At 50.8% G+C, this 24,160-nt stretch overlaps 1 protein-coding gene across 2 annotated transcripts in view; it reads left to right on the forward strand.

Moving 5' to 3' along the window:
- GALNT14 (polypeptide N-acetylgalactosaminyltransferase 14) overlaps positions 1-24,160 on the forward strand; it is a 215,704-nt gene that overhangs the window by 150,919 nt on the left and 40,625 nt on the right. For both annotated transcript variants that reach the window (XM_027555741.1, XM_027555742.1), the window contains exons 3-6: positions 10,045-10,143; positions 18,719-18,786; positions 21,138-21,203; positions 21,330-21,451. In XM_027555741.1, coding sequence (XP_027411542.1) covers positions 10,045-10,143; positions 18,719-18,786; positions 21,138-21,203; positions 21,330-21,451 — 355 coding nt within the window. The remainder of the gene's footprint in view (positions 1-10,044; positions 10,144-18,718; positions 18,787-21,137; positions 21,204-21,329; positions 21,452-24,160) is intronic.

The raw sequence follows: 24,160 nt of genomic DNA on the forward strand, positions 1-24,160 counted from the left end.
TAAAGTCAGCTAGGAAGTGGCTGCAATAATCCAGCAAAGACATGAGGGGAATAGAGAGAAACAGCCAGGTCAGGAGATAAGTAAGAAGGATTGACAGGACTAGGTTTAGTGAGATTGGATGTCGGGGAGGTGGAGGCAGGATTTGAGAATCTCTCTTGGGTTTGGGCACATGATAGGTGGTGAGTTGGGAAACATGGAAGGGTCAGCAGACTTGGACAAGGTGAGAGAGGCGGAGGGCAGCTGAAAAGGTCATCACGTGGGGACATTCAAAAGAAGATGTTCATCAGGTTAAGGTTAGGGTTGGGATCATTAGCAAACAGATGGGAAATTGAAGGCTTAGAAACAAGTAAAATAATCTAAAGAAAAGGAAGATTGAGAAGAGGATGGCTTAGGAGAGAATTTTGGAGGGGAACATCAGAATTTCAGAGGGGAGAAAGAAAAGGAAAACCAAACCAAGAAATAGCTTAAGAAGGGGAGAGCCATGCTAGGGTGATTTCACCAGAGCCAAGGGCAAAGAACCAAACATTTAATGATATGTGTGACCTTCAATATTAACTACTACAGAGTTGACAAGCAAGATAAAGACTGAAAAGTTTCTGTTAGATTTAGCAACATGGATCGCTTCTTGGCCTTTTGGCTAAGATCAAGTGTAGATTGAGCGACATAGAGAAATAATAGGGAGTTTGGTGGGAATGTTTTGAGGGGACAGGCTGATAAAGGCCACTGGAAAGCAGTGGCCAGTAACCCTGTATGGACTGGGGCTGCTGTCAGCCATCTCAAAGTACCCCGTGACCCCCCCCAACAACACCCCCAACCAAGCCTAAGTGCTTTAAGGAAGCAGTCAGTTCAATAGACAAGAACTAGGAGATCTTAGCTTGGCCACTACCTAGAGGCGTGATCTTTGCGGGTCAATTCACCCACTGTTCTGGGCCTCAGTTTACACATCTTAAAAAAAAGAGAGCTGGAAGCAGTGTGTTTTAAAATCTGTGTCCTACAAAATTCTGTGTGGTAGGAGGTTAGGTGGTTCAGTATATCCCTTAAATATAGAGTTCCCGTTATATGTGAAGGATTATAGGGCAAGGTCAAAGCTTGGTTAATAGAGGCTAGTGGAAGTCTCAGTGTGCAAGGATGAATCACCAAAAAAGTATTCTAATAGTTTTCCAGTATTTCTCATGCACCAAACTTATCTGACTCTTGTAGACTTTCTAAAAATATATTTATGTATTTATTTGGCTGTGTCAGGTTTTATTTGCGGAGGGTGGGCTCCAGAGTGCACAGGTTCAGTAGTTGTGGCTTACGGGCTTAGCTGCCCAAAGACATGTGGGATCTTGGTTCCCTGACCAGGGATAGAACCTACATCCCTTGAGTGGAAGACAGATTCTTAACCACTGGACCACCAGAGAAGTCCCAACTCTTATAGACTTTATTCACAGAGCATGCACAGACTTCTCTTGGAAATACAGTCCAGCAGCTCACAGTGTAGGAACTGATCACCAGAGGAGCTCTGTGGTCCTTTCCCATCCAGTACGGCAGCAGTCCCGGAGTTTATATGGAGCCAAAGAGGGAAAGATCTTACATCTACTCTGGGCTGCAAAATAGAGGCAGAGACTGAGCCTTTGGGGGCCTCCAGACAACGTGGCCCTTTACATCCTGGTGACTCCCTGCGCCAGTTAGCTTCCCAGTTTGTCAGCAAAGACCCTTTGGGGCATTCTTATAGTACATCGCCAGGAAAATGCAGAATTGACTTAGGAGATCACCATTCTGATCTACAGCCTGCAGTTAATAATGACAGTGGAAGTGCTCTAGAATTGTCAAGATGTAGATTTTTCTTATACACCTGATGCTAATGAAAGTAGATGGCTAAGAAATCTAGAGGGTCCTCTGAGGAGCAGGAATTGAACTGCAGACCTCGAACTGGCCTGACAGATAGATTCAACCAAGAACAAGGCGATGGTTGGTACAAGGAAATGTTTTTATTGGCCTAAATAGGCCCACCCTGAGAACAAGTGCTCTGCCACATGGCCTTGTGTTCATGGAATGGAGGGATGTCTGTGATGCCATCTAGGTCAATCTTTCTTAACTGAACTTCTGCAAGTGAATCACACCTTAAAGCCCTCTGACATCATTGTAGGAAATGCATTAACCTCTGTGCATGGAAGGGTACTTACTAGTTATGCACCATCCATGGGACAAGTAAGAAGAGAGACACTGCAACAGTTTTTCCATGGATTGTGATTCATATTAAGAAGTCCTCAAGACCTGAAATTAGACTGCAGCCATGAAATTAAAAGATGCTTGCTCCTTGGAAGAAACGCTATGACAAACCTAGAGAGTATATTTAAAAGCAGAGACATTGCTTTGCTGACAAAGGTCTATATAGTCAAAGCTATATTTTTTCCAATAGCCATGTATGGATGTGAGAGTTGGACCACAAAGAAAGCTGAGCACTGAAGAATCAATGCTTTTGAATTGTGGTGCTGGAGAAGACTCTTGAGAGTCCTTTGGTCTGCAAGGAGATCAAACCAGTCAATCCTAAAGGAAATCAATCCTGAATATTCATTGGGAGGACTGATGCTGAAGCTGCAATACATTGGCCAACTGATGCCAAGAGCCAACTCATTAGAAAAGACTCTGATGCTGGGAAATATTGAAGGCAGGAGGAAAAGGGGACGACAGAGGATGAGATGGTTGGATGGCATCACTGACTCAATGGACATCAGTTTGAGCAAGCTCCAGGAGATGGTAAAGGACAGGGAAGCCTGGTGTGCTTCAGTGCATGGGGTCGCAAAGAGTCAGACATGACTGAGCGACCAAACAACAGCAAAAGAGCTGAACTGTGAATATTGGAACAGCCCCCACAGGTACCCTTTAAGAACTTCCCTCTCTATACTGGGGCCCTAGGAATCCATACCTGACAACATCTTGATGCCAGCAGAGCATGAACAGAGGATCCAGTGGAGGTTCTGGAGTTCCATGCTGGGAGAATTGTGATGCCTTTGCATAGCTCTTCCACTAAGTACCCCAGGAGATTTACCTTTGACTCCGCAGGGAGTGAGAAACCCTGGTGAAGTTGGTTTTTCAGGAGCTAAGGGTACCCATATTCATTGTCTGTTGCTACATAACAAATTACCACAAAATTTAGTGCCTTAAAATAATGTTTATTGGGATTTCCCTGGTGGTCCAGTGGTTAAGACTCTGCACTTCCACTGCAGGGTCCGTGGGTTCGATCCCTGGTCAGGGAAATAAGATCCCACTTGCTGCCAAAAAAATAATAAGGTGCAGCCAAAAAAAAAAAAAAACAATGCTTATCATTTCAGAGTTTCTGTGGCTCAGGAATTCAGGCATGGCCTAGGTGGGTCTCTCACAGGCAGTGTTCAAGGTGTTATCTGGGGCTGCAGGTATCTCAAAGCACATCTTGGGGCACATTTCGGGTTGGGGGCCCTCTTCCAAGTTCACTGACATGGTTGTTGGCAGAATTCGTTCCATCACGGGCTATGGACCAGAAGCCCACTCTCAGTTCCTTGCCATGTGAGGCTCCCCATCATGGCAGCGTGCTTCAGCAAAGCATACTAGCCCAAAAGAGGAAGTCACCGTCTTTTGTGACCTGATCACAAAAGTGACATCCCATCACTTTAATTGTAGTCTGTCCCTTAGAAGCAAGACACGAGGTTCCGTCCACAAATGCCCATTTACCTCCTTCCCAGGACACTGCTGCCGCTGCTGCTGCTAAGTCGCTTCAGTCGTGTCCGACTCTGTGCGATCCCTTAGACGGCAGCCCACCAGGCTCCCCCGTCCCTGGGATTCTCCAGGCAAGAACACTGGAGTGGGTTGCCATTTCCTTCTCCAATGCATGAGAGTGAAAAGTGAAAGTGAAGTCGCTCAGTCGTGTCCGACCCTCAGCAACCCCATGGACTGCAGCCTACCAGGCTCCTCTGTCCATGGGATTTTCCAGGCAAGAGTACTGGAGTGGGGTGCCATTGCCTTCTCCTCCTAGGACACTAGAATTTAATTATGTGCTCAGCAATTCAAAATATGGCAGGGTCAGGGAATTGCAGATCTCACTGTTATCTTAAGTGTCTTTCATGAGATGCGGGATTTCTATAACACTAAGTGAGAGTGGCTGTGGAGGCAAGGAGTCAGAGCAGTATATGTTTATGTGGATGAACAAATTAATCTGCATGTGAAATCCCAGTGAAATTGACATGAAATAAAAATTTCATGCCTTACAGTGTATCAGTGTTGCCCATGAAATGAGATTAAAAGGAATTTCTGGTTTTACAGCAGTCGTACTTTTTAGACTGCTTGTGTTTTTCTCTTCCGAAGAGTCAAGTTGGAACCTAGAGGCCAGTCACAGATTTGGCGTTTCATAGGTTTAGGTCCTCTTCCTTTTCCTCCTAGCTGAGAGTGGACTTTCTTGCATAGAACTGAGCTGGGGATGGAGTAGGTGTTCTTGGTCTCGGTGCAGAGGAAGCTGACATTCTGGAAGAGTCATTGGACCAAAAGCTCTTCCTCTTTTGTCCTTGCTTTGTCACACACATCAGTTTTGGGGAAGTGTTGGAGGCAGGGGAATGGGGAGGAGATGTGGTCCCCGTGGGGCCTCTTCTGGGCTCGTGTGGAGGACACGGGGGATGGAGATGAAAGTGGGGAGCAAGGGAAGGCTGTGCCCCAACCAGCTGCATGGGAATCTAGATCATTACTCCCTTGGGGACCGTGTTCTGCCGGAAACTACCCCCACCCCTGCTTTCCATCTTATGCCTGGTTCCCTTGGCCTTTGTGACCTTAGAGTTCAGGCAAGTGGCCCATGTGGAGATGAGAACCCAGTTGTTTTATATGCCTGATCTGGTCTGTGGAGTGAGCACTGGACCTTCGGAAACTGGAGGGACAAACCATAGCTTTCTGTTTAAAAACAGGTTCACATGCCTCCCAGGGCCTCGTTGAAGTCACCCTGCCCCTGCCTTTTCAGGCTCCATCTGGGTGTTAGGGAGCCTCTGTCAGGATGTTCCTGTGGCAGCTCAGTTGGCAGCATCCCGGTCTTCCTGTGGCTACCCAGAAATGGCAGGCAACCTGGCCCTCCCTGTGGGGTTCTAGAGCTCGGTAGAAAGTGCGACTTGGGGTGGTGATGGCGTGTGAGCCCAGCGATCCACACAGTCTGCAGGGCACAGAGTACACGGTAGGGACAGCTGGCTGCCAGCGGCATGGAGAGGTGCTGGCTTGGCGACATGGATGTGTGGCAGGCCCGGGCTCACTAGCTGCAGTGAGTTACCTGATCTCTCTGTGTCAGTCTCCTGAGCAAATCCATACAGTGCCTCTCCACCCTCCACCCCTACACTTGTAGGGCTGTTGTGAGCATTAAATATGCAGGTGCTCAGGACAGCACCTGAGCAGGGATCACTAAATGGTCATTTAAAAACCTTCCCTGAAGCGGATCATTTCATCACAGCAGTTGCTTTCCAGCTCCCAAGTGATGAGGGCTTGGCCCAGTGTGTCCCACCCCAGGCCTGTTTGATTTCCACTGTGTCACACTGCATCTTTGCGTGACCTTTCCCTTTTCTCTAACTGATCTCAGCCTCCCCTCTGGGACACTAGAGCCTCCCTTCAAGATTTTGCCTTCTGGATACAGAGGATTGTCAGTTCTGGACATATTAGTAACAGTAATTACGCTGTCCTCTCTGCTTCAGAGTTACTGAGTCTGCCTCTCCATCAGTCCCTCCTGCTTTTACACTCGAGAATAAAATCCTGAATGTTTATAATTGATGACCACTTCTTTTCTTCCATAAGGGTGGCATCCTACAGGGGAAGAGCGTGTGTCCAAGAAGCAGAGGACCACGGTCGTAGCCCCAGCAGGCACATTGTGGGCAGGCCCGGCAGGAGCCCTCCTGCCTGATGATAAAATGGGAATGAAGATCATCAGAACACTGTTTATGGGTGACTGTCAGTTTAATGAGCTTGTGCAATAAAATAAAAGGCATGTGCACACATTACATTTCTGGGTTAACTGACAGCCATCCTCGCTTGGTATGTTTCTAACATCCCCGCTTTGGCACCTATTCAGGTGCAGAGACGAGGCAGGGTAGGCAGCAGAGCAGTGATTGGCTGGTGGAGAGGTGGAAAGAGATGGAAGAAGAAGCTCTGACCCCGTGCCGGGGGTTAGCATCTCAGAGCACCTCTCTAGAAGCATCCTCAGTGGATAACTGATGGTGAACACTCAAGAAATAGATGGTTAGGATGCACTGGGAGACCCACCTGAACTTGCAGAAATGAAGTCAGTTGACTCTTTAAAAAAAAAAAAAAAACGAAACTACCCGTGGAAAATCAGCTCAGAGGAGCGTGCATTATTCAGGAGCTGCTGTGGCAGTCAGGACGGCAGCTCCGGGCTGGCATCTGTCTGCACACACAGTGGTGGTCCCGCCCTTCCTCTCCCGATTCCACCCCACCCCCAGTCTTTGCTGCTCACAGCTCTTCTCTCCAGTAAAACCCCTGAATCTTTAATAAATTATAAACATGCTTTCTCATCCGTCTGTCGGCGCCAGATCTCAGTGTTGGCAGCTGTCTCCATTCCCCTGGTGCCCCTAATAGATCTAGCTGTTTGATTAATCTTTTAGATCCTCTCACAGAAAGCCCAGGCACCATCTGACTGTCCTTACGACAACCAGTTTTAAGGACTTTTCCAGGCACCTCGGCCTTGTTGCTGCCAGTGCCCGGGGCTCATTCCTAAGTGGTTCTGCAGCTCCCCCTGGACCTTGGAGGGCAGGCAGGTGGCTTGTGCACAGGGCTTGGGAAGGGGGGCCCTACCCAGCATCAGCTCCTCAGGCTCCTGCGCCTTTACCTGGGTGAGATCACAGAGGGATTCTAGGGACACATATCACGTTAGAAGTCTTGGAACCTGGACGCAGCCCATCTCGGCCACTCACCAGACGCGGGACTTTGAGCAAGATCCCGAGCCTCAGTTGTCCTCTGTGGAGTGGAGGTTCTCAGAGGCTGTGGTGAGGGTCAGAGGAGACAAAGGATGAGTCCAGGCACTTAAGCTGTGAGCAGGGATGGGAGGAAGATACTACCCTGTGCCAGGAGCTGTAAGGCACCTCCCTCCTAGAGCTCACCTTCCCTGGGCCTGTGCACGCAGGAGGCATGCATGGGGCTCCTGCCCTGCCTCCAGGAAGAGCTTGTGTCCTTTATCCTGGAGGCGCAGGAGGCTGGAGGGGGCTGAGGCCCGGGAGCACAGCAGCACAGGTGCCCACGGAGGCCTGTTACGCCACCAAGTTCAGCCCAGCTTAGGAGGCTGGACTGAGTTGTCTCCAAGTCCCTTCCTTTCCTGAACTCTTGAGTTAGCAGTTCTAGTCCATAAGCGTTGAATGTAGCCTGGAGGGACAGTTCAGCCACTGTGTAGTCAAAAGTTATAATTCTCACCACCATTTATTCAGCAGCTGTGAAATACCACATGTTTTGCCTGCATTCTCTGCAGTCTTCACCTCTTCTCCCAGGTGATAACATTGAAGGTCAGAGAAGAGAAAGGACATGTCCAAGGGCACACAGCCAGTTTTTCAGCAAATCCAGGATTTGCATCAGTGTCACAGCCCAGGTTTCTTTCTCTAACATGGATGCTATGTTCTTTGCTCTCTTCTGCCCCTCTTGCCTCCCAGTGCCCCTCACCCATGGCGGGACAGGGCAGAGCCACTCACCGAAGGTGCCTTTCCAGCCCATGGAAGACTTGGCTCCACCTGATGGGAGGAGGAGACTGCAGGCTTCAGTGTGATGTTCAACATCATAATAGTTATTATTTGTCGAGCTAAGCACCTAACATTGTCACAATCTAGGGGGGGAATCTACAACTGAAAATTTATCTCCATGTTCCAGATGAGTCTTAGAAAAGTATTAATAAATGTGAATGTCCAGCTACACAGTGGAGCCTCAGCTGCCGAATGGTTTTTGCAGCATTTTGTTCGAATCAACCACACTTATTGAATGTCAGCTACAATCAAAGCTTCTGATTACTGATGCTTGGAGAAACTTGAGCAGGAGAGCCGTGGGCCCAAGTCCTGTTTTACAGATGAGCAGACAGCAGCCTGGAGAGGCGAGTGGTTGACCCACCATCTCACAGAGCTGCTCAGTGGTATCCAGGCCCCCCGGGGTCAGTATTCTGTGAGCTGCTTCCCTGGGCATCTGGCATTCAGGTCCAAAAACTGTACTGTGATGGGGAGGCTGTACCCCATATCTCTCCATCCATCCCTACGTCACCCTGAGACCCAGCACCTCCTCCTCCATGAAGCCTTCTTTACTCCCCATTCAGGGGCCTGCCTCCCTCTGCTCCCCCAGCACCTGTGGGGCCACACTGTGTCTCAGCTGGATGCCTCCAAGGCAGGAAAAGGGGCCCATCCAGCCTTGCTTAGATCCTCTGTGTTCAGGGTTTGCCCTTACAGAATTATCAGGGAAGCCAAAGGCGTGTCAGGCCCATTGGCCTAGGATTGAGGTTCTTAAGTGTTTCAGTCCACAGGCTTCTTTGAGAATCTGCTGAATGCTATGAACGATCTTCCCAGGGAAAAAACAAACACATATTCATATACAAATTTGCAGATGATTTCAGAGGGCTCACAGTCCTCTTGATGTCCATCCTTGGGTCTCTGGACCCCAAAAGCCCCACACTTGGAAAGAAATGGAAAAACAGGCAGAGGACATGTTTGGCTCACCGAACATCTCTTATTTACATCCTCATTTACTACCCCTGGAACAGTGAGAAAAGAGAGGCGGCATTGCCCAGGGATTGCCCCTGGTGGCACCGGCCTCACTAGGTGGGTTTATTTCCATTATTATTGTAATTTTCAGGCTGCGGGCTACAATTTTCACTTGCAGTGAGGTATTAAGTTCAAATTACCCTAGATGTAATTGTCATACAGAACGATCCTGGACACGGGGAAATGAATGTCTTTTCAAGACACAGGTTTATTGCATATGCCGAGTTTTAGGGCTCAGCCTCTTTAAACGTGCCAGATTTTGGTGTAGGTATTGGGGCAGCAGGAGGTCGGGAATCAGCACGGTGTGGTGGGCTGGAGCTGCTTGCCCAGAACATGGTGAGATCTCGGCAGGCCGAGATCGGCATAGACTGGGCTGCGGAGCCTGAGTTTGAGCGTGGGCTTTTGCGGCTGCCAGAAGCCACTGTGCAATGCCTCAGGGATGCGGGAAGTCCTGCACTGATGTTCTGTGGTTGTTGTCCAGTTGCTCAGCCGTGTCTGACTTTTTGCGACCCCATGGGTTGCAGCATGCCAGACTTCCCTGTCCTTCAGTATCTCCTGGAGTTTGCTCAAACTCATGTCCATTGAGTCGGCCATCCAACCATCTCATCCTCTGTCACCCCCTTCTCCTCCTGCCCTCCATCTTTTCCCACATCAGGGTTTTTTCCACTGAGTCAGCTATTTGCATCAGGTGGCCAAAGTATTGGAACTTCAGCTTCAGCATCAGTCCTCCCAATGAATATTCAGGACTCTTGTCCTTTAGGATTGACTGGTTTGATCTCCTTGCTGTCCAAGGGAACTCTCAAGAGTCTTCTCCAGCACCACAGTTGGAAAGCATCCATTCTTCGGCACTCAGCCTTCTTTAGGGTCTGTGTGTTAGTCGCTCAGTCGTCTCTGACTCTTTGCATTCCCATTGAATATAGCCCGCCAGCCTCCTCGGTCCCTGGAATTCTTCAGGCAAGAATACTGGAGTGGGTAGCGGATCTTCCCAGCTCAAGGATCAAACCCAGATTTCCTGCATTGCAGGCAGATTCTTTACCATCTGAGCCACCAGGGAAGCCCAAAAATGGCTTGTATATCCACTTAATTTGACTCTAAGCCCGTTTCCCGAGGTTGGTAGGAGATCCCGCTGTAATCATTCTCAGAGCTTCCTTTCCATGCTATAGGACCAAGTGAGGCTCTGGGGTCTTACATGGTGCTGTGCAGCTGTGGCCCCACGAGACACCAGGCATCATCCACTCCAGCGATGCCCACGGTTCCAGCCCTTTATGTCTGCTCTGTCTCTAAAGTCCTTCCTGTCCGGCTGTCTTTCCTTCTCCAGATGCACCCTGCTGGTGTACTGCGCAGACCTCCCTCCCACCAGCATCATCATCGCCTTCCACAACGAGGCCCGCTCCACTCTGCTCAGAACCATCCGCAGGTAAGAGCCTTCCTGTCTGTCAGCCTCCGGGCTGGCCCTCGGTGAGGCTGTGTCTGCTTACTGGGAACTGCTTCAAGTGTTTCTAAGCACCCGCCAGGCGCTGCTCAGCGCACTCCGTGTGCGTCCACTAGGGCAGTCACTCCTCACATGCCTATGGGGGTGGCCTTTATCCTGCTATATGGGAGGAAAGACGGAGGCCGAGGCATTAGGCTACTTATGGAAGGTCACTGAGAGTCACAGAGGACTTGACCCCAGGGCACTCGCCCTTAACCACCGCACAGGCTGCCTCTAGGACAAGAGTTCACATTTTCACAGCCAACGAGGGAGCTGGAGCCCCGAGAGGCTGTGCACATCCTCCACCCCCAGCATTCAGCTGGGGTTAGAACTCTGGTCTGCCAGGTGTGCCCATCCCAGCCCCTGCCCCTCCACTGCCTCCTGCACCCCAACCAGGGACCGTGGTGCAGGTCAGATCAGCCTGAAGGGAACAGCTGATGTCCACTTTCTTGCTGGTCACCTTGTATTCCAGCCCCAGGCCCCCTCAGGCCTCTCTGTCCACCCTTGGCTCCTAGTCAGAGCCAGGCCCTCACTCGGATCAGTGTTTTCTCGCTGTGTGTGGCCTGCGTGGATTTTCATTATGCACCACCCACCCTCAGCAGAACTCCCCTTAGAACACAGTCGGGGCCCTGGAGACTTGGCCAGGAAAGCCTTGCCTCCCCCGCCTCTCAGAAGACCCGGGTTGTGTTGGCTCCCCTTCCCCACGCCGCACCCCGTCCTCTCCTCTGGAGCCCCTCCCATGGCCGCCCTCCCTCCAGCATCACCTGGGCCGCCCCCCTCACTCAGGTCCTCAGCATCACTGGCCCCTTAGGTGGCGCCACTGTCACTGAGTCCCTTGGAGGGCAGATGCGCCTGAGCTCATGCTCTCAGGGACGGGCCACTGCTGTGCCCGCTTCACAGCGGAGGAAACTGAGATCAGAGATACTAAATTAAGGCCTACTGTTGCTCAGCTGACAACGGTGAGGCAGAGTTTCGACCCTTGCACTCTGACCTCAGAGTTCTCAGCAGCTTGACAGGGCAAGGCTAGTCCCAGAGGTGGCATTCAGCTTCTCTGGGGGAGGAGTTGGCATCGGGATGCCCCCAGTCACACTTCCAGCAGAGCAAGGGGCTGGCCTTGGGGTAAACTGCCCCACATCCCTGGGACACAGCCCCTTACAGCCCGTCCTGATCTGCTAGCCCATCACCTGGTCAGCTGATCCCAGAGAGAAGGAGGTGAGATTAAATGTGGGCCAAGAGTACGATCAAGCACAGCCAAACCTCTTGCCATTTCCATCACCAAGCCACACCTTCCGCTCTCCTTCCCGTATGGGCATGGCGGTGGGTAGGTGGGGCGGTCCAGGTGTTGGGAGGGTGTCGGTAATAGGCAGACACTGATGGTGGGCAGTGTCTTCAGCGCTACCTGTCACTCATGATGCATGTCCACTATGTAGGGTCACAGTGTCCCTTGAAAACTCAAGAGGGCACAGCCCAAATGCGCTGTCTTCAACTTGGCGCTTCCCACTTCTCTGGGGGCAGCTATCCGTGCCCAGCTATCCTTGGCCTCAGACTGACCGGTTCCTCCTGCCAGCTGTTTGTCCCATCTGCCCTGGTTTCTGCATTCACCCCACAAGCCACTGCCTGATTCGAATTTGATTTCCCAGCAAGGCTTCAGCTCTTGACAAGAAAATGTCCCAAGTCACTGTCAGGTGTCACCGTGAGTCTGGACGTAGATTAATAAACTGCCTTTGTGATATGTGAGCTGGTGCAGTTGTGTGGGGGCACAGGGCTCAGCGGTGGTTCAACTGATGATTTACCTAGGTTTCTTCTGCTGAAGGGAGAAGGCAATGGCACCCCACTCCAGTACTCTTGCCTGGAAATGCCATGGATGGAAGAGCCTGGTAGGCTGCAGTCCATGGGGTTGCTAAGAGTCGGACACGACTGAGCAACATCACTCTCACTTTTCACTTTCATGCATTGGAGAAGAAAATGGCAACCCACTCCAGTGTTCTTGCCTGGAGAATCACAGGGACGATGGAGCCTGGTGGGCTGCCATCTATGAGGTCGCACAGAGTCAGACACGACTGAAGAGACTTAGCAGCAGCTTCTGCTGAAGGGAGAATGGAGTTTCTGAACCTTGCAGACAAAGCAGGTCCATGGGGAGCAGAGGAAAGTGATTCCACAGTGCCAGACCAAAGCCTGCCCTGCCATGCAAGGCCGCATCTGGGCATGTCTGCCGGATGTTTCCATGAGGACACCAGAGCATCCGAGAGAGGCTTCCTACCTTCCAGGCTGGCCACGCACCTCCATCCCGCTCAGTACACACACACATAAACACACACACACGCACACACTCACACTCCTTCAGGGATCTCTTCTGGGCTCCTTCTCTGCATATCTCAACTCTTGCACTTAATGCATTTTCCCAGACATAATCAGTGAACTGTTGGTGAAGGCCTGTATCCTATTCATGTCTTACCTACCCTCCCTGTGGCATCCAGATCAGTCTTTCAGCTTAGAGCTGCCCTGATTAATTGGGGTAAAAAACTGAGAACTGTGCTGGCCTAGAGCAGCCATTCCTGGGTCTGTATGGCTCTGAAGCACTTTTAAAGGGGCACCCCACCTGGGATCTGAAGACCTGTGTCCAGTCCCCACCCTACCATTTCCTAGCTTTGTGACCTTGGGCATGTTGTTAGCCACATTGGTATTGATGATGATAAAAATACCATTCATGTTTCAAGTTCTGTCACATTTACCACAAGAAGACATTATCCTTGGGCATTTAGGGGCTGTTATAATGTGAGGACCCCAACCCCCCATGTTTCCTTACACTGTGTTTATGTTCTCGGGGGCACTTCAGGTACTGCCCCCAGACTCATCCCTTTCAGCTCTAAGATGTATTTCTCTTTTTCTTCCTGCTGTTCCTCCAGCGGTTTATAATAGTAATAATGATACTTTATGATAATAATATTAATATGTTAATATTAATGCTGAGTTTTATGGTCCACAGAACACCTTCCATCTCTCACTTCATTTGGAGCCCCATCAGAGTCTGTGAAGTCAGGGTGCGCATAGTGAATGGAGGCCAAGGCCCCAGAGCTGGGAAGTGCAAGAGCCAGGACTCAGGTTTCTGGTTTCCTGGGGGGAATCCGGGGCAGTAGGGGTCTGCCCCAGTGTCTCTGTCCACCAGCCTGAAGGAGGGCCTCCCCAGAGGCCCTGGTGCCCTGCACTCTGGAGGGGGAGGGCATACTTTTCAGAAGGCCCCATGAAGTGCCAGATGCTACACCACACTCTACTGGGTGCCTTGCTGGCCGAACCCAGGACCTCTTTTCTGCCTCTCTGGAACTTCAGTGTGAGCCAGCCTCCCGCCTCAGACCCTGTGGTCCATGAAAACTGCAGAATGGGGGCCCAAGAGCCAGGTGTAAACAGATGGTCTTAACATCATCAGTGGGCAGAGTGGAAGTGACTTTTAGGGGTGGAGGCGAGGATGATTACTTCTGGCAACTTCCACAGCCAGGTGTCACTTGCCTTGGGAATCCGTACTTCCCTTGTATCCCCTGTTCTGTCACACAAATAAATCACTAGCCACTGGGAGGGAATTGAATGAAGAGCACTTCCTGTCTCACTTTTGTCATTGATGGAAGGATCTTTTCTAAGGTGTTTTTCATCTTCGAGTGAGTAAGTTGTTCAGTCATGTGACCCCATGGACTATAGCCCACCAGGTTCCTCTGTCCCTGGAATTCTCCAGGCAAGAACACTGGTGTAGGTAGGCATTCCCTTCTCCAGGAGATCTTCCCAATTCCAGGGATCAAACCTGGGTCTCCCGCATTGCAGGCAGATTCTTTACCATCTGAGCCACCAGGGAAGCCCGTTTTTCATCTTTAGTTCTCTAGAATTTAGATGGCTTTGCTGCCAGGCTCTGGCAAGGGAAAGATGCTTGAGGAACTGGGTGGGGAGGACTGAGCTGCCCTCTGGTTCCTCCCACCCAGCACCTGGCCAGGCCTTGGTCCCTCTGCCCATCCCTGCCCAAGTTCCTGCATTAGCCAGGGGAGGGGGCTGGGAAGGTGCACATGAGGGCACCCAGAGCCAGGCAGAGGCACAATGGGGTGGGCGATAGGGGGAGGGAGAGAGTCGTGGTCTTGATGAGTTAGGGCACTTTTCTCACTTAAGGACAGAGAAAAGCCCTGAACACCAGTTTCTCTTCACTGCTGCTGCCACGAGTCCTTGTATATTTATGAGACTTAGGGCCTCCTCTTTCCTTTTGGGGCATCCTCCTGCCCCCTGCCTCCCATGGGGGCTCTGGAGCATGGCCAGTTTATATCTTGATTCTCCTCGCTGTGGCTTTTCGTAATAATCTAGATTTAGAGGAGCAATCTCTCAGATTAAAGCGGTGAAGAAATTGGATGCTGGGGCCAGATAGATATTCCCACTCTGTCCTTACCAGCTGTGTGACATCTGGGCACCTCTTCACCTCTCTGCCTCAGTTTCCTTTTCTGCATAACAGGAATACTGTTAATAACAGCTTCAGATGATTGTGGCAAGGAGTGAAGGAGTTCAGGTGGTTAAAGGCCTTGGAACAATGCCTGGCACAGAGTGAGCCTGGACGGGCGACAGCACGTGCCATGAGGCACCTCCAGCCCAGGAAGACAGTAGGGTTCTAATGCCATGGCTCCCAAGCTTGAGTGGACATCAGAATTGGAGGGCTTGTCAAAACACAGTTTCCTGGGCCCCATCCCCAGATATTCCAACTGAATACATCTAGAGTAGGGCCCAAGAATTTGTGTTTCTAACAAGTCCCCAGGTGACAATGAGTCTGTGCTAGCTCCAGGATCACACGTTGAGAACCAGAAGTGAAGTGTGAAGTATGAAGTTTTGGTCGCTCAATTGTGTCTGACTCTTTGCAACCCCACGAACTGTAGCCTGCCAGGCTCCTCTGTCCATTGGGATTCTCCAGGCAAGAATACTGGGGTGGGTTACTATTTCCTACTCCAGGGGATCTTCCTGACCCAGGGATTGGGCTTGGATCTCCTGCACTGCAGGCAGATTCTTTACCATCTGAGCCACCAGGGAGACAGTATCGTCACAATTATCAAGCCCCAGATTCCAAGAGCGGCTGCTACGTGCCAAGCAGGGTGCTAAGCTCGTTTCCTGTGTTTCCTGCGGCTGAGGCGGTTGTGCTGGTGGTTCCATACTTCCTGAAGGTCTCCAGCTAGTGAATGGCAGATACACAGACACAGCACTTGAACCCAGACACAGCACTTGAACCCAAGATGGCCTGACTCCAGAATGACTAAACTCAACTGTCAACCAGCCTCAGGTCTTCATTCAGCTGGCATTTATGGAGCGTCTGATAAATGCTGCCTGCATAGAGCCCCGTGCAGTTCAGAAAGCAATTTCAAATACATTTCCTCATTTCATACACACAAAAGCCTGTGAAGTAGGTCAAGTATTAATATCGCCTGCCTTTACAAGGAAAATGTAATTACAGATGGAAATGAAAGCTGGGAGCTGCCCGGCGTCCCGCTCAGGATCGCACACTGGTAGATGGTGGAGGCCGCGTGGCCTCCCACGCTGCCGTAACCAGCCTCCTCTCGGGGGGGCTGGAGCGGGGGGCGGGGGGAGCTGTGGTTAGGGTGCAGTGGGCAGAAAGTGTAGACCCTGCGGGCAGCTACCTTCTGGCAGAGAGTGAGCTGTGGATAGGAAACCCATTTCCTGGATAATTCCCAGGCTCCAGTGACTGGGATGTGCCTGTGAGACGAGCACCCACTTCCCTGTGAGACTGTGAAAGGAAGGGGCACAGAACAGCCACAGTGGGGTTGAAGTAAGGGAAAAACCGAGCCATGGAGAGAAAGGAGGACTGGCTTGGCTGCAGAGGGGCTGGTGAGGTGTCCTGACAGAGAACTGGTAAGACCAAAGGAAAGAGGGAGGTGCAAACCCCCAGGGTCTGTGTGGCAGGGATGAGGGTAGGGTGTACAGAAGAGAGGACCCAGGGGGACCACCCGGGACCTGAGCCAGGTCCCTGGGGCTGGACTTGACCTTTCTCCTTCTCCAGCCACCCCAGGTGCCCAAAGCCCCTGCCCATCTCAGTTCCTCCCAGCCCTGAGCCACTTTTTCGGCACCGCCCCCCACCCCATCACTCCAATTGCTCTGTTTAGAGGAGCAAAAACCAGCCAGGTGTTACCAGGAAATAGTCTAATTAGCACTTACTGCTGACAATTTCGTTCTTTTTTTTTTCTTCTTCCTTTTTTACACTCTGGACATTTTTTATTCGCTAATCATCTCTCAGTTCAACCAGCGCAGAGCTGCACGCGATTTACCTTTTGATGTTCACAGAAGAGAACTCTTGAATTTCAAAGAGCGGGCAGGGATTCAGGGGGAGGGGGACGCAGATCGCGTGAGAAGCTACAGCCGTAATCAAACCTCATTAGAGGGTATTCTTCCAGCAAGTTTTCCTTCTCTCTCTGCCTCCCTCTCCCCCTACCCTCTGATTGGAGGGCTGGTTGTTGAGTTTGGCGTGTTTGCTTTCGATGATGGTGGTGAGGTTCCCCTCGCACCACCTCCTGCTCTCCGGGTGTTCACCTTCCAACAGCAGTGGGCTCAGGGGCTGGGGTTGGGGTTCCTCTCTCCACCTCATTCTAGTTGCCATGGTGAGAATTAAGGCTTCATAAATAAAGGTAGCTCCAGGGGAAGTTCTCCTCCTGGGAAGTCTCTGCATCTTGCTTTGAAAGGACGGCTCACCAGAAACAGGGCTTGGTGAGCACCTCTGCCAGGCCTATCTGAACCCCTCCCCACTACACACGGGGCTCTGGATGTCCTGTGGCAGGTGGCATGGGCCAGGAGTGTTTCCGAGGAACCACACGGTTTGGTGTGTTTAGAGAAGCAGGATGCAGCCATCTCAGTCAGGACTGAGCCTCAGAATAAACAAGGAAACCTAGTCTTGCCTGGAGGCAACAGATTCCCAGCTCAGGAAGGGAGATGAAGTCAGTTCAAAAACCACCGCTGATCCAGAAAACAGTAATAATTGTTACAGCTTTTTATCACTGTTATCAGCAGACGCTGTGCTGAATGCTTTAGAAACGTTCCCCTTTAATTCTCCCTACAGCCCTATGAATGATGGGTACTACTCTCATTATCCCTGTTTCACGGATGGGAATACTTTACTGCACAGAGCAGGAAAGTAACCTGGCCAAGTTCACACAGCTTGTAGTAAGTAGCTCCTAGACCACAGCTGCTGAGGGCCGGGTTCACGTCTCCCTCGATCCGCATCACGTACGCAGTGCCTAGCACAAAGAAGGTGTGCACTAAACATCCTTGGAGGGAACGGTCATGGGCTAAGGTGCAGCTGCACTCTGGCAACACAGAGAGTAGCTTGACGAGGCCACTGCCCCTGGGAGGTGACCATCTGGAGGGGCCAGGAAACCAGCCCTCAGAGTCAGGCCGCCGTGAGAGATGCAGGAAGCTTCAGATACAAACGGCTGAGGGATCCCGGAGGAGGAAGCAATTCATTCTCACTAAGTGGATTGGAAAGCTGTTAGAGAGGAAGTGACATTTGAATGGGTCCTTGTAACAGACAAGGGGCATCTCACACTGTGACAGCAGTAGGGGAACCGGCCTCAGTTGTAAGACGCAGGATGTCTCCAGACAAAGGCACTGGGCGTGAGGAGGCTGGAAAGGGGGCTGGCTCCAGCCTGGGAAAGGCCTTGAAGAGCGTGCTGAGGGTTTGGGGTGTAGATCGTGGGGAGCCTTTTTGTCAACTTCTCTATTTGCGTTAGTGAGGGAAGTTGCACGATTGAAGATCAGATCTGTGCTTCAGACAACTCACTCTGAAGGTCACAGGAGGATGGCCTGGCAGCAGGTCAGGCTACTGCAAAATAAACAGGCAGTGGTCTGTTCCCTGGTGGTCCAGTGGTTAAGAATCAGGCTGCCAGTGCAGGGGACACGGGTTCGAATCCCTGGTCCAGGAGAATCCCACATGCTATGGAGCAACTAAGCCCGTGCGCTGCAGCTATTAAACCAGCTGCACTCGAGAACTTGTGTTCCCCAGAGAAGCCACCATAATGTGAAGCTTGTGCACCACAAGGAAAAGTAGCCCCTGATCGTCACAACTAGAGAATGCCTGCCTGCAGCAAAGGAGACCCAGCACAGCCAAAAACCAATAAATAAAAAAATTTTTAAATATGTGTTTAAAAAACCAGGCAAAAGAGGTTGAACCAGAATGGAGGCATAAGAGGTGAAGGTGATCTGAGTGATATTTTCAAGGAGAACCAGCACATTCTGGGTCACTGGTGTGATTCAGGATTTCGGGGAGAGGGAGGGTTGTTGAGTGTGACTCTGGAGCTCTGGGTGCTAGGTGGGTGCTGTGATATTCACCAAGACAACGCAGAGTTGTATCCCAGTGGCTCAAAGGTGAGCATGTGACCGGACAAGTTTTTGGATTGCTTAGAGTCTTTATTCTTCAGATACAATGGCGTCTACTTAAAGCTCAAGTTGATACATAGATTTGACTCCAGAAGTCACAGTGATCTTTCCTCTTTCCATCTCACAGCATATTAAACCGCACCCCTATGAATCTCATCCAGGAAATCATATTAGTGGATGACTTCAGCAATGACCGTAAGTACCACGGTTGTCCTGTGCTATGGACACAAGCGTCTGTTCCCAGGCTCTGTGTCGCGGGCAGAGGTGAACCTGCAAGTTCCCTGGGGATGGAGGAAAGCCTGGGTTTGTCGTAGGTGTGGAGAACATGGAGTGTCCTTGTGAATCAAGAAGTACATGAACCTTACGTTAGGGAAACAGTGTCTCAGGTCCTCTGCTATGAGTCTTTGAGGACCTAACCAGATCTGAATTGTAGATTCTTAATGGGGTCGGTGGGCTTCCCAGGTGGCGCTAGTGATAAAGAACCCGCCTGCCAATGCAGGAGACATAAAAGATGCGTGTTTGATCCCTGGGTTGGGAAGATCCCCTGGAGGAAGATACGGTAACCCACTCCAATATTCTTGCCTGGAGAATCCCATGGACAGAGGAGCTTGGTGGGCTACAGTTCATACGGTCGCAAAGAGTCAGACACGACTGAAGCGACTTATACACACATGCAATGGGGTTGGTATGTGTATGCGTGTGTCTCACTGCCTCCAACCTGTTGATGCATTCCTGGACTTGAAGAGACGCTGCACCTTCAAAGAGCCCCCGAGCCCTGAAGCAATACCCGTGAATAGAGATTCTTGACTCCTGTGCTCTGATAATCCACCAGCATGAGCCACGGTCACCTACCCTCTTCCTCTCATTCCCATGGCAGGACTTGTTGGGGAACAGGGGGCTCTCTCTTTGGGACATCCCATCACTTGGCCATGACATAGTGAGCAGCTGCCTTCCAACTTTCCAACCACTGGTCATTACCCATTTCCTAGCTATCCTGCCCAAGAACCTGGGTCCCACCCAGGTTCACAGTCCAAGTCCACCTTCCCCGAGAAAGGCACGAGGGAGTTTTCAGATACCTGTGTGTTCAGTTTGACAGGGACGATCATTGCAGAAGTGTTGTTACACTTCAGGTATGTAGTGCTCAGGTGTGTAGGAATCAGGTAGTGCTGATTCCTGTCCAAGAGCTGTCGTCACAGCCTGGGTGCCGCTGCAGGCAGTCAGCCACATCCAGGCAGAACCGCTTCTTAGTGGTGAACCAGGGGAAGCAGGTGATGGCCTCTGGGGACAGCTCTGAGTCCCAAGGGAGTGGAGTCTTTCCATACCAGCCTTGATGCTGAAAGTTTGACATAGGAGCCAGTACCACACAGGGGTCTACTGTCGGAAGGCTGGAAACCCACACACCTAACATAGCCTTAGGAGCTTGGGAGTTATGCACAAGTGGGTCATGTACCAAATTCAGGGTGATCAGATCGGACCTGAGTTCTGAAACTCAGTGATCAGCTCTCCCTTCCCAAGTGTGGAAGGAGTTGGAGGCAGGGAGCCACTCATCGTGTCGGGAGGTAGCTGGTACTCAGGCTGGAGATTGGGAACACTGCTGAATTTACTTAGAAGCAGAACAGCTTCAGTGGTTAGAGCATCACCTCTGAAGCCAGCTGCCTGGCTTCAAATTCTAGACCTGTCACTGGCTCACTTACTAGCTATGTTCCTTGGGCAACTTATTAGCCTCTACATGCATCAGTTTCCATATAGAATGGAGATAACAATAACATATATATGGTTTATATGAGGATATAAATGTGTTGATACATTTGTGTGCTTAGAGCAGTACCTGGCTCTGAGGAAGCCCCTGTAAGTCTTTGTGGTCACTCCGTAGAGTCCAGAACTGAGCAGAGAAGCTAAAGGTTGGTAAAACCAGTGAAGCAAAACCACAACTTATGATAATGGAGTTCAGAGCCAAGAATTGGTGAGCCAGAAGAGTGCTGGGGCAGGCAGGCAAGCCAGGACAACCCAGGCTGAGTGCCTAGGATGGGTCTCTTGCTCAGCCCCACACATTTCCCCCATTTGGAGAGTTGAACCAGCTCTGTGTGATGGATATACTGGAGGGATACCCTGATAAATAGGGTCTCCTGTATTGAGTCCGTGAGCTGAAAGGAAACGCCATAGTTTGTCTCATCCATTCTCCGGCCTCTCAGCATCTTTTTCCTAAACCCTACCAAAGTGAACAAGACTCCCACCTCATGTTTCAAATAAGCTATAGAAAAGGAGAACTGTCCCCAGGTGACCATCTGGCAGTGTTCTAGCAAGTACGCAAGTGCCAGTGTGTGACTACCTTCTCCAGAGGCCCCCTTACAGCCACCTTGCAGAGACCGGGCCATACTGTATGTGGCTAGCCATGGTCAGTCAGCACCTTCCAAAGCCCACAGTACCCTGGAGTCAGGACAGGGCAGTGTGGTTGGGGGTGGGGACGAGAGGCAGGGTGCCTCACCTACTCTGCTGGTTCACCTCCAGCCCTGGGCGCTCAATCACGTGACCTCTTGTCTTTGTAGCCGAGGACTGCAAACAGCTCATCAAACTGCCCAAGGTGAAGTGCTTACGCAATAATGAGCGGCAAGGTAGGTCTGCACTGTTGAGTGGGCCTGGGGCAGGGAGTGGGGACACGTTTGGGTGTGTGTTCAGTGTGGTCTCCTTGGATGATGGAGCGGTGGGGGCACTCCTTTGGCCGATTGTCCCTCCTGCAGGTTTGGTGCGGTCCCGGATCCGGGGTGCTGACATCGCCCAGGGCACCACCCTGACTTTCCTTGACAGCCACTGTGAGGTGAATAGGGACTGGCTCCAGCCCCTGCTACATAGGGTCAAAGAGGTAAGTGAGGTGTGTTCCGTGTCCCCCACTTTCTCCAGCTCAGCACTTCATATGTACCCACAGCCCCTTGGGAAGTGGAGCGGGGGGCAGATTGCAGTGCACATTTTATGGATGAAGAGACTGAGGGAGAGCGGCCTGCCTGGGGTCACGCAGCAGACAGTGGTGGAACAAAGCCCAGGATGTCTTCTTTGCCTCACAGTGTCACCTACAGCAGCCCTGCGGGTGGGGCACCAACAGCTGGGACATGACGCACACAGCTTCCTGGGCAAGAGAACGGCCCGAATCAATTTTTCCCAGATGTTAGAAGGTTCCGGAAAGGGAGCCCCGATGAGTGCCATTTGTGAAAATGAGGCAGAGGAATTAACAGGGCCTCGTCACCCAGTTCCCGAGGCCGCCATTGTACCTCCAGCCATGTCACTTTCAGCCAAAGACCAAGACACAGGGGGCTGGATGCCAAGAGACCCGAATTCCTTGCCTCTGTCTGCCCTTATGTTATTCTAGAACTCTGTCTGCTTCCTCTCTCTGTGTCTCTTATTCTTCTTGAAAGTGAAAAAAAAAATTTTTAATTCGCCCATCAATATTTTATATCCCCCGAAATCTATCCACCCTCCACCCCTATCTACAAAAGGCCCTGCATTTTTAGATGCCAGTGTCTGTGACTGGCATTCATGCTGCTCATTATCCCCCCGAGTTACTGACTCTGCAGCTGCTCTGTGAAGTGGGAGGCCAGGTATTTTTTAACATATCCATTTCACACATGAGGGTACGGCTTCAGGAACAATGACATAACTTGGACTGATATTCCCTAGCTGGTACCACCAGCCCTGAGACCTTCAGTGTCGCCTCAACAGCATCTCCTTTGTGCTTTGTGCTGTGGTTATTTCCCTTCTCACTCTTCGAGGTGACTCCTTGACTCCTACCTGCAAAATGACAGTGTCAGGCAATGGAAGAATTGAGACACGTGAACTGCTCAGAATACTAAGAAATCCTTTCCAACTTTGTTCACCTGATGAGAGAACCTAGCTGGATGTACAGAGTTCTCACGCATGAGCCTGGATGTTACAACCCATCCCATGGCCACTTTCCCTAAAGTTGGGAGGGCTCATATACATGTGTGATGGTGAAGAGGTCTGGATGGAGACATGGTAGGTTATGAGCAGACCAGTCTATTGAGGGGCCTCACCAGGCACTGGAGGCCCTTCCAAGCTCTCTCTCCCTTGTGCTCCATCTGTAAATGCAGCCAGCCTCCCGGGTCTAATACTCTTCCAAAGTTGGGCTGTTCTCTCCCGCTGACTGTGTCCCGACATTCCCAGTGCTTCATCTCCCACCAAGTCCTTCCTGTCCCTGGATGCCCTTCCCTTCCTCTTTACCGCCCCTTGCTCTCCAGGGCTCATCTATGTCTCCTCTCCTCCAGGAAGACTTTTCTGACTGTGTGGCCAGCTAGGATCACTCCCAGAAAGAATTGTCCCACAATTTCCTTCTCTGGGTTTAGCTCTCTCTTTCTTCTAAAAGATTGCAAACCCAAAGAGGGCACCAATCACCTCCTGGTGATCCTAGAGTAAGTGTTTGGAATGATAATAAGAAACTAGATGCAGTGGGAAGTGATACCCTTGGAATAGAAGGAAAATGTGCTTGCTTCCTGACTATAAATTAACAAACAGGTATTTATTGAACACTTGTTTTGGGCAGGGTTTTGAGGAAGAATTGGGGATGGACCACATAAAAGGAATCTACATCCTGCTAAAGTTCCCCAATCCAGAAGCTCTTCAAACCATGTCGTTTAGGGTTGTTATGGAGACTTCTTTACATAGTTGAGCTCAGTCTCTCCTCTCCTTGGGGGTAGAAAGAGGGGAGGTCAATGGGGAAAGAAATGTGAGGGGGCTGGGGATGGGGCTGAAGTTTCCAGCTGTTTAATCAGAGGGTTGGTTCCTCTATAAACCAGCCTCCATCTTCAGAGAGTCACCTCATTAGTATAAACTTAGATATAATGAAAGAGGCTCATTATGAGAAGAAAAAAGGTTCCTGTCACCCCAAGTGAAAGTGAAAGTGTTAGCTGCTCAGTCATGTCCGACTCTTTGCGACCCCATGAACTGTAGCTTCTGTTTGGATTTCTGTAGCTTGCTGAAATTCCTCAGGCAAGAATACTGAGGGGGTTGCCATTCCCTTCTCCAGGGGATATTCCCAACCCAGGGATCAAATCCAGGTCTCCTGCAGGCAGATTCTTTAGCTTCTGAGCCACCAGGGAAGTCCCTCCTGTCACCCCAATTAGTCAGGAACTTCCAAGAGTTTTAAGAGGAACAAAGGCCAAATATATTTCTTATTATATCACAGCACAGTGTATATTGCATTTTATCTATCCACTTATCTACTAATGGACATTTGGGTTGTTTCTGCCTTCTCACTGTTGTGAATAATGCTGCTGCGAACATTCATGTGCAAGTTTTCCCCTGAGTACCTGCTTTCAGTTCTTTAGGGGACATACCAAGGAGTGGAATTCCTGGGTTGGTGGTGATTAAGCGTGGGATCTGTGTCCCACATCCAAGCTGATGTGTCCCTGCAGGATGTCATCCTCAGGCAGCCTTAATGAACCTGGAGGCCCTTCCTTTCCCTGTGGCTCTGAGCCCACCTCAGAAGCCCTCTTTGAAAAATGTCCTCTTGTGCATCCCTGGCTAGCTTCACCTGCACAGCCATCCTCCTGTAGGAGTCATA

The sequence above is a fragment of the Bos indicus x Bos taurus genome, chromosome 11, assembly GCF_003369695.1.
Source record: "Bos indicus x Bos taurus breed Angus x Brahman F1 hybrid chromosome 11, Bos_hybrid_MaternalHap_v2.0, whole genome shotgun sequence".
Lineage (NCBI taxonomy): Eukaryota > Metazoa > Chordata > Mammalia > Artiodactyla > Bovidae > Bos > Bos indicus x Bos taurus.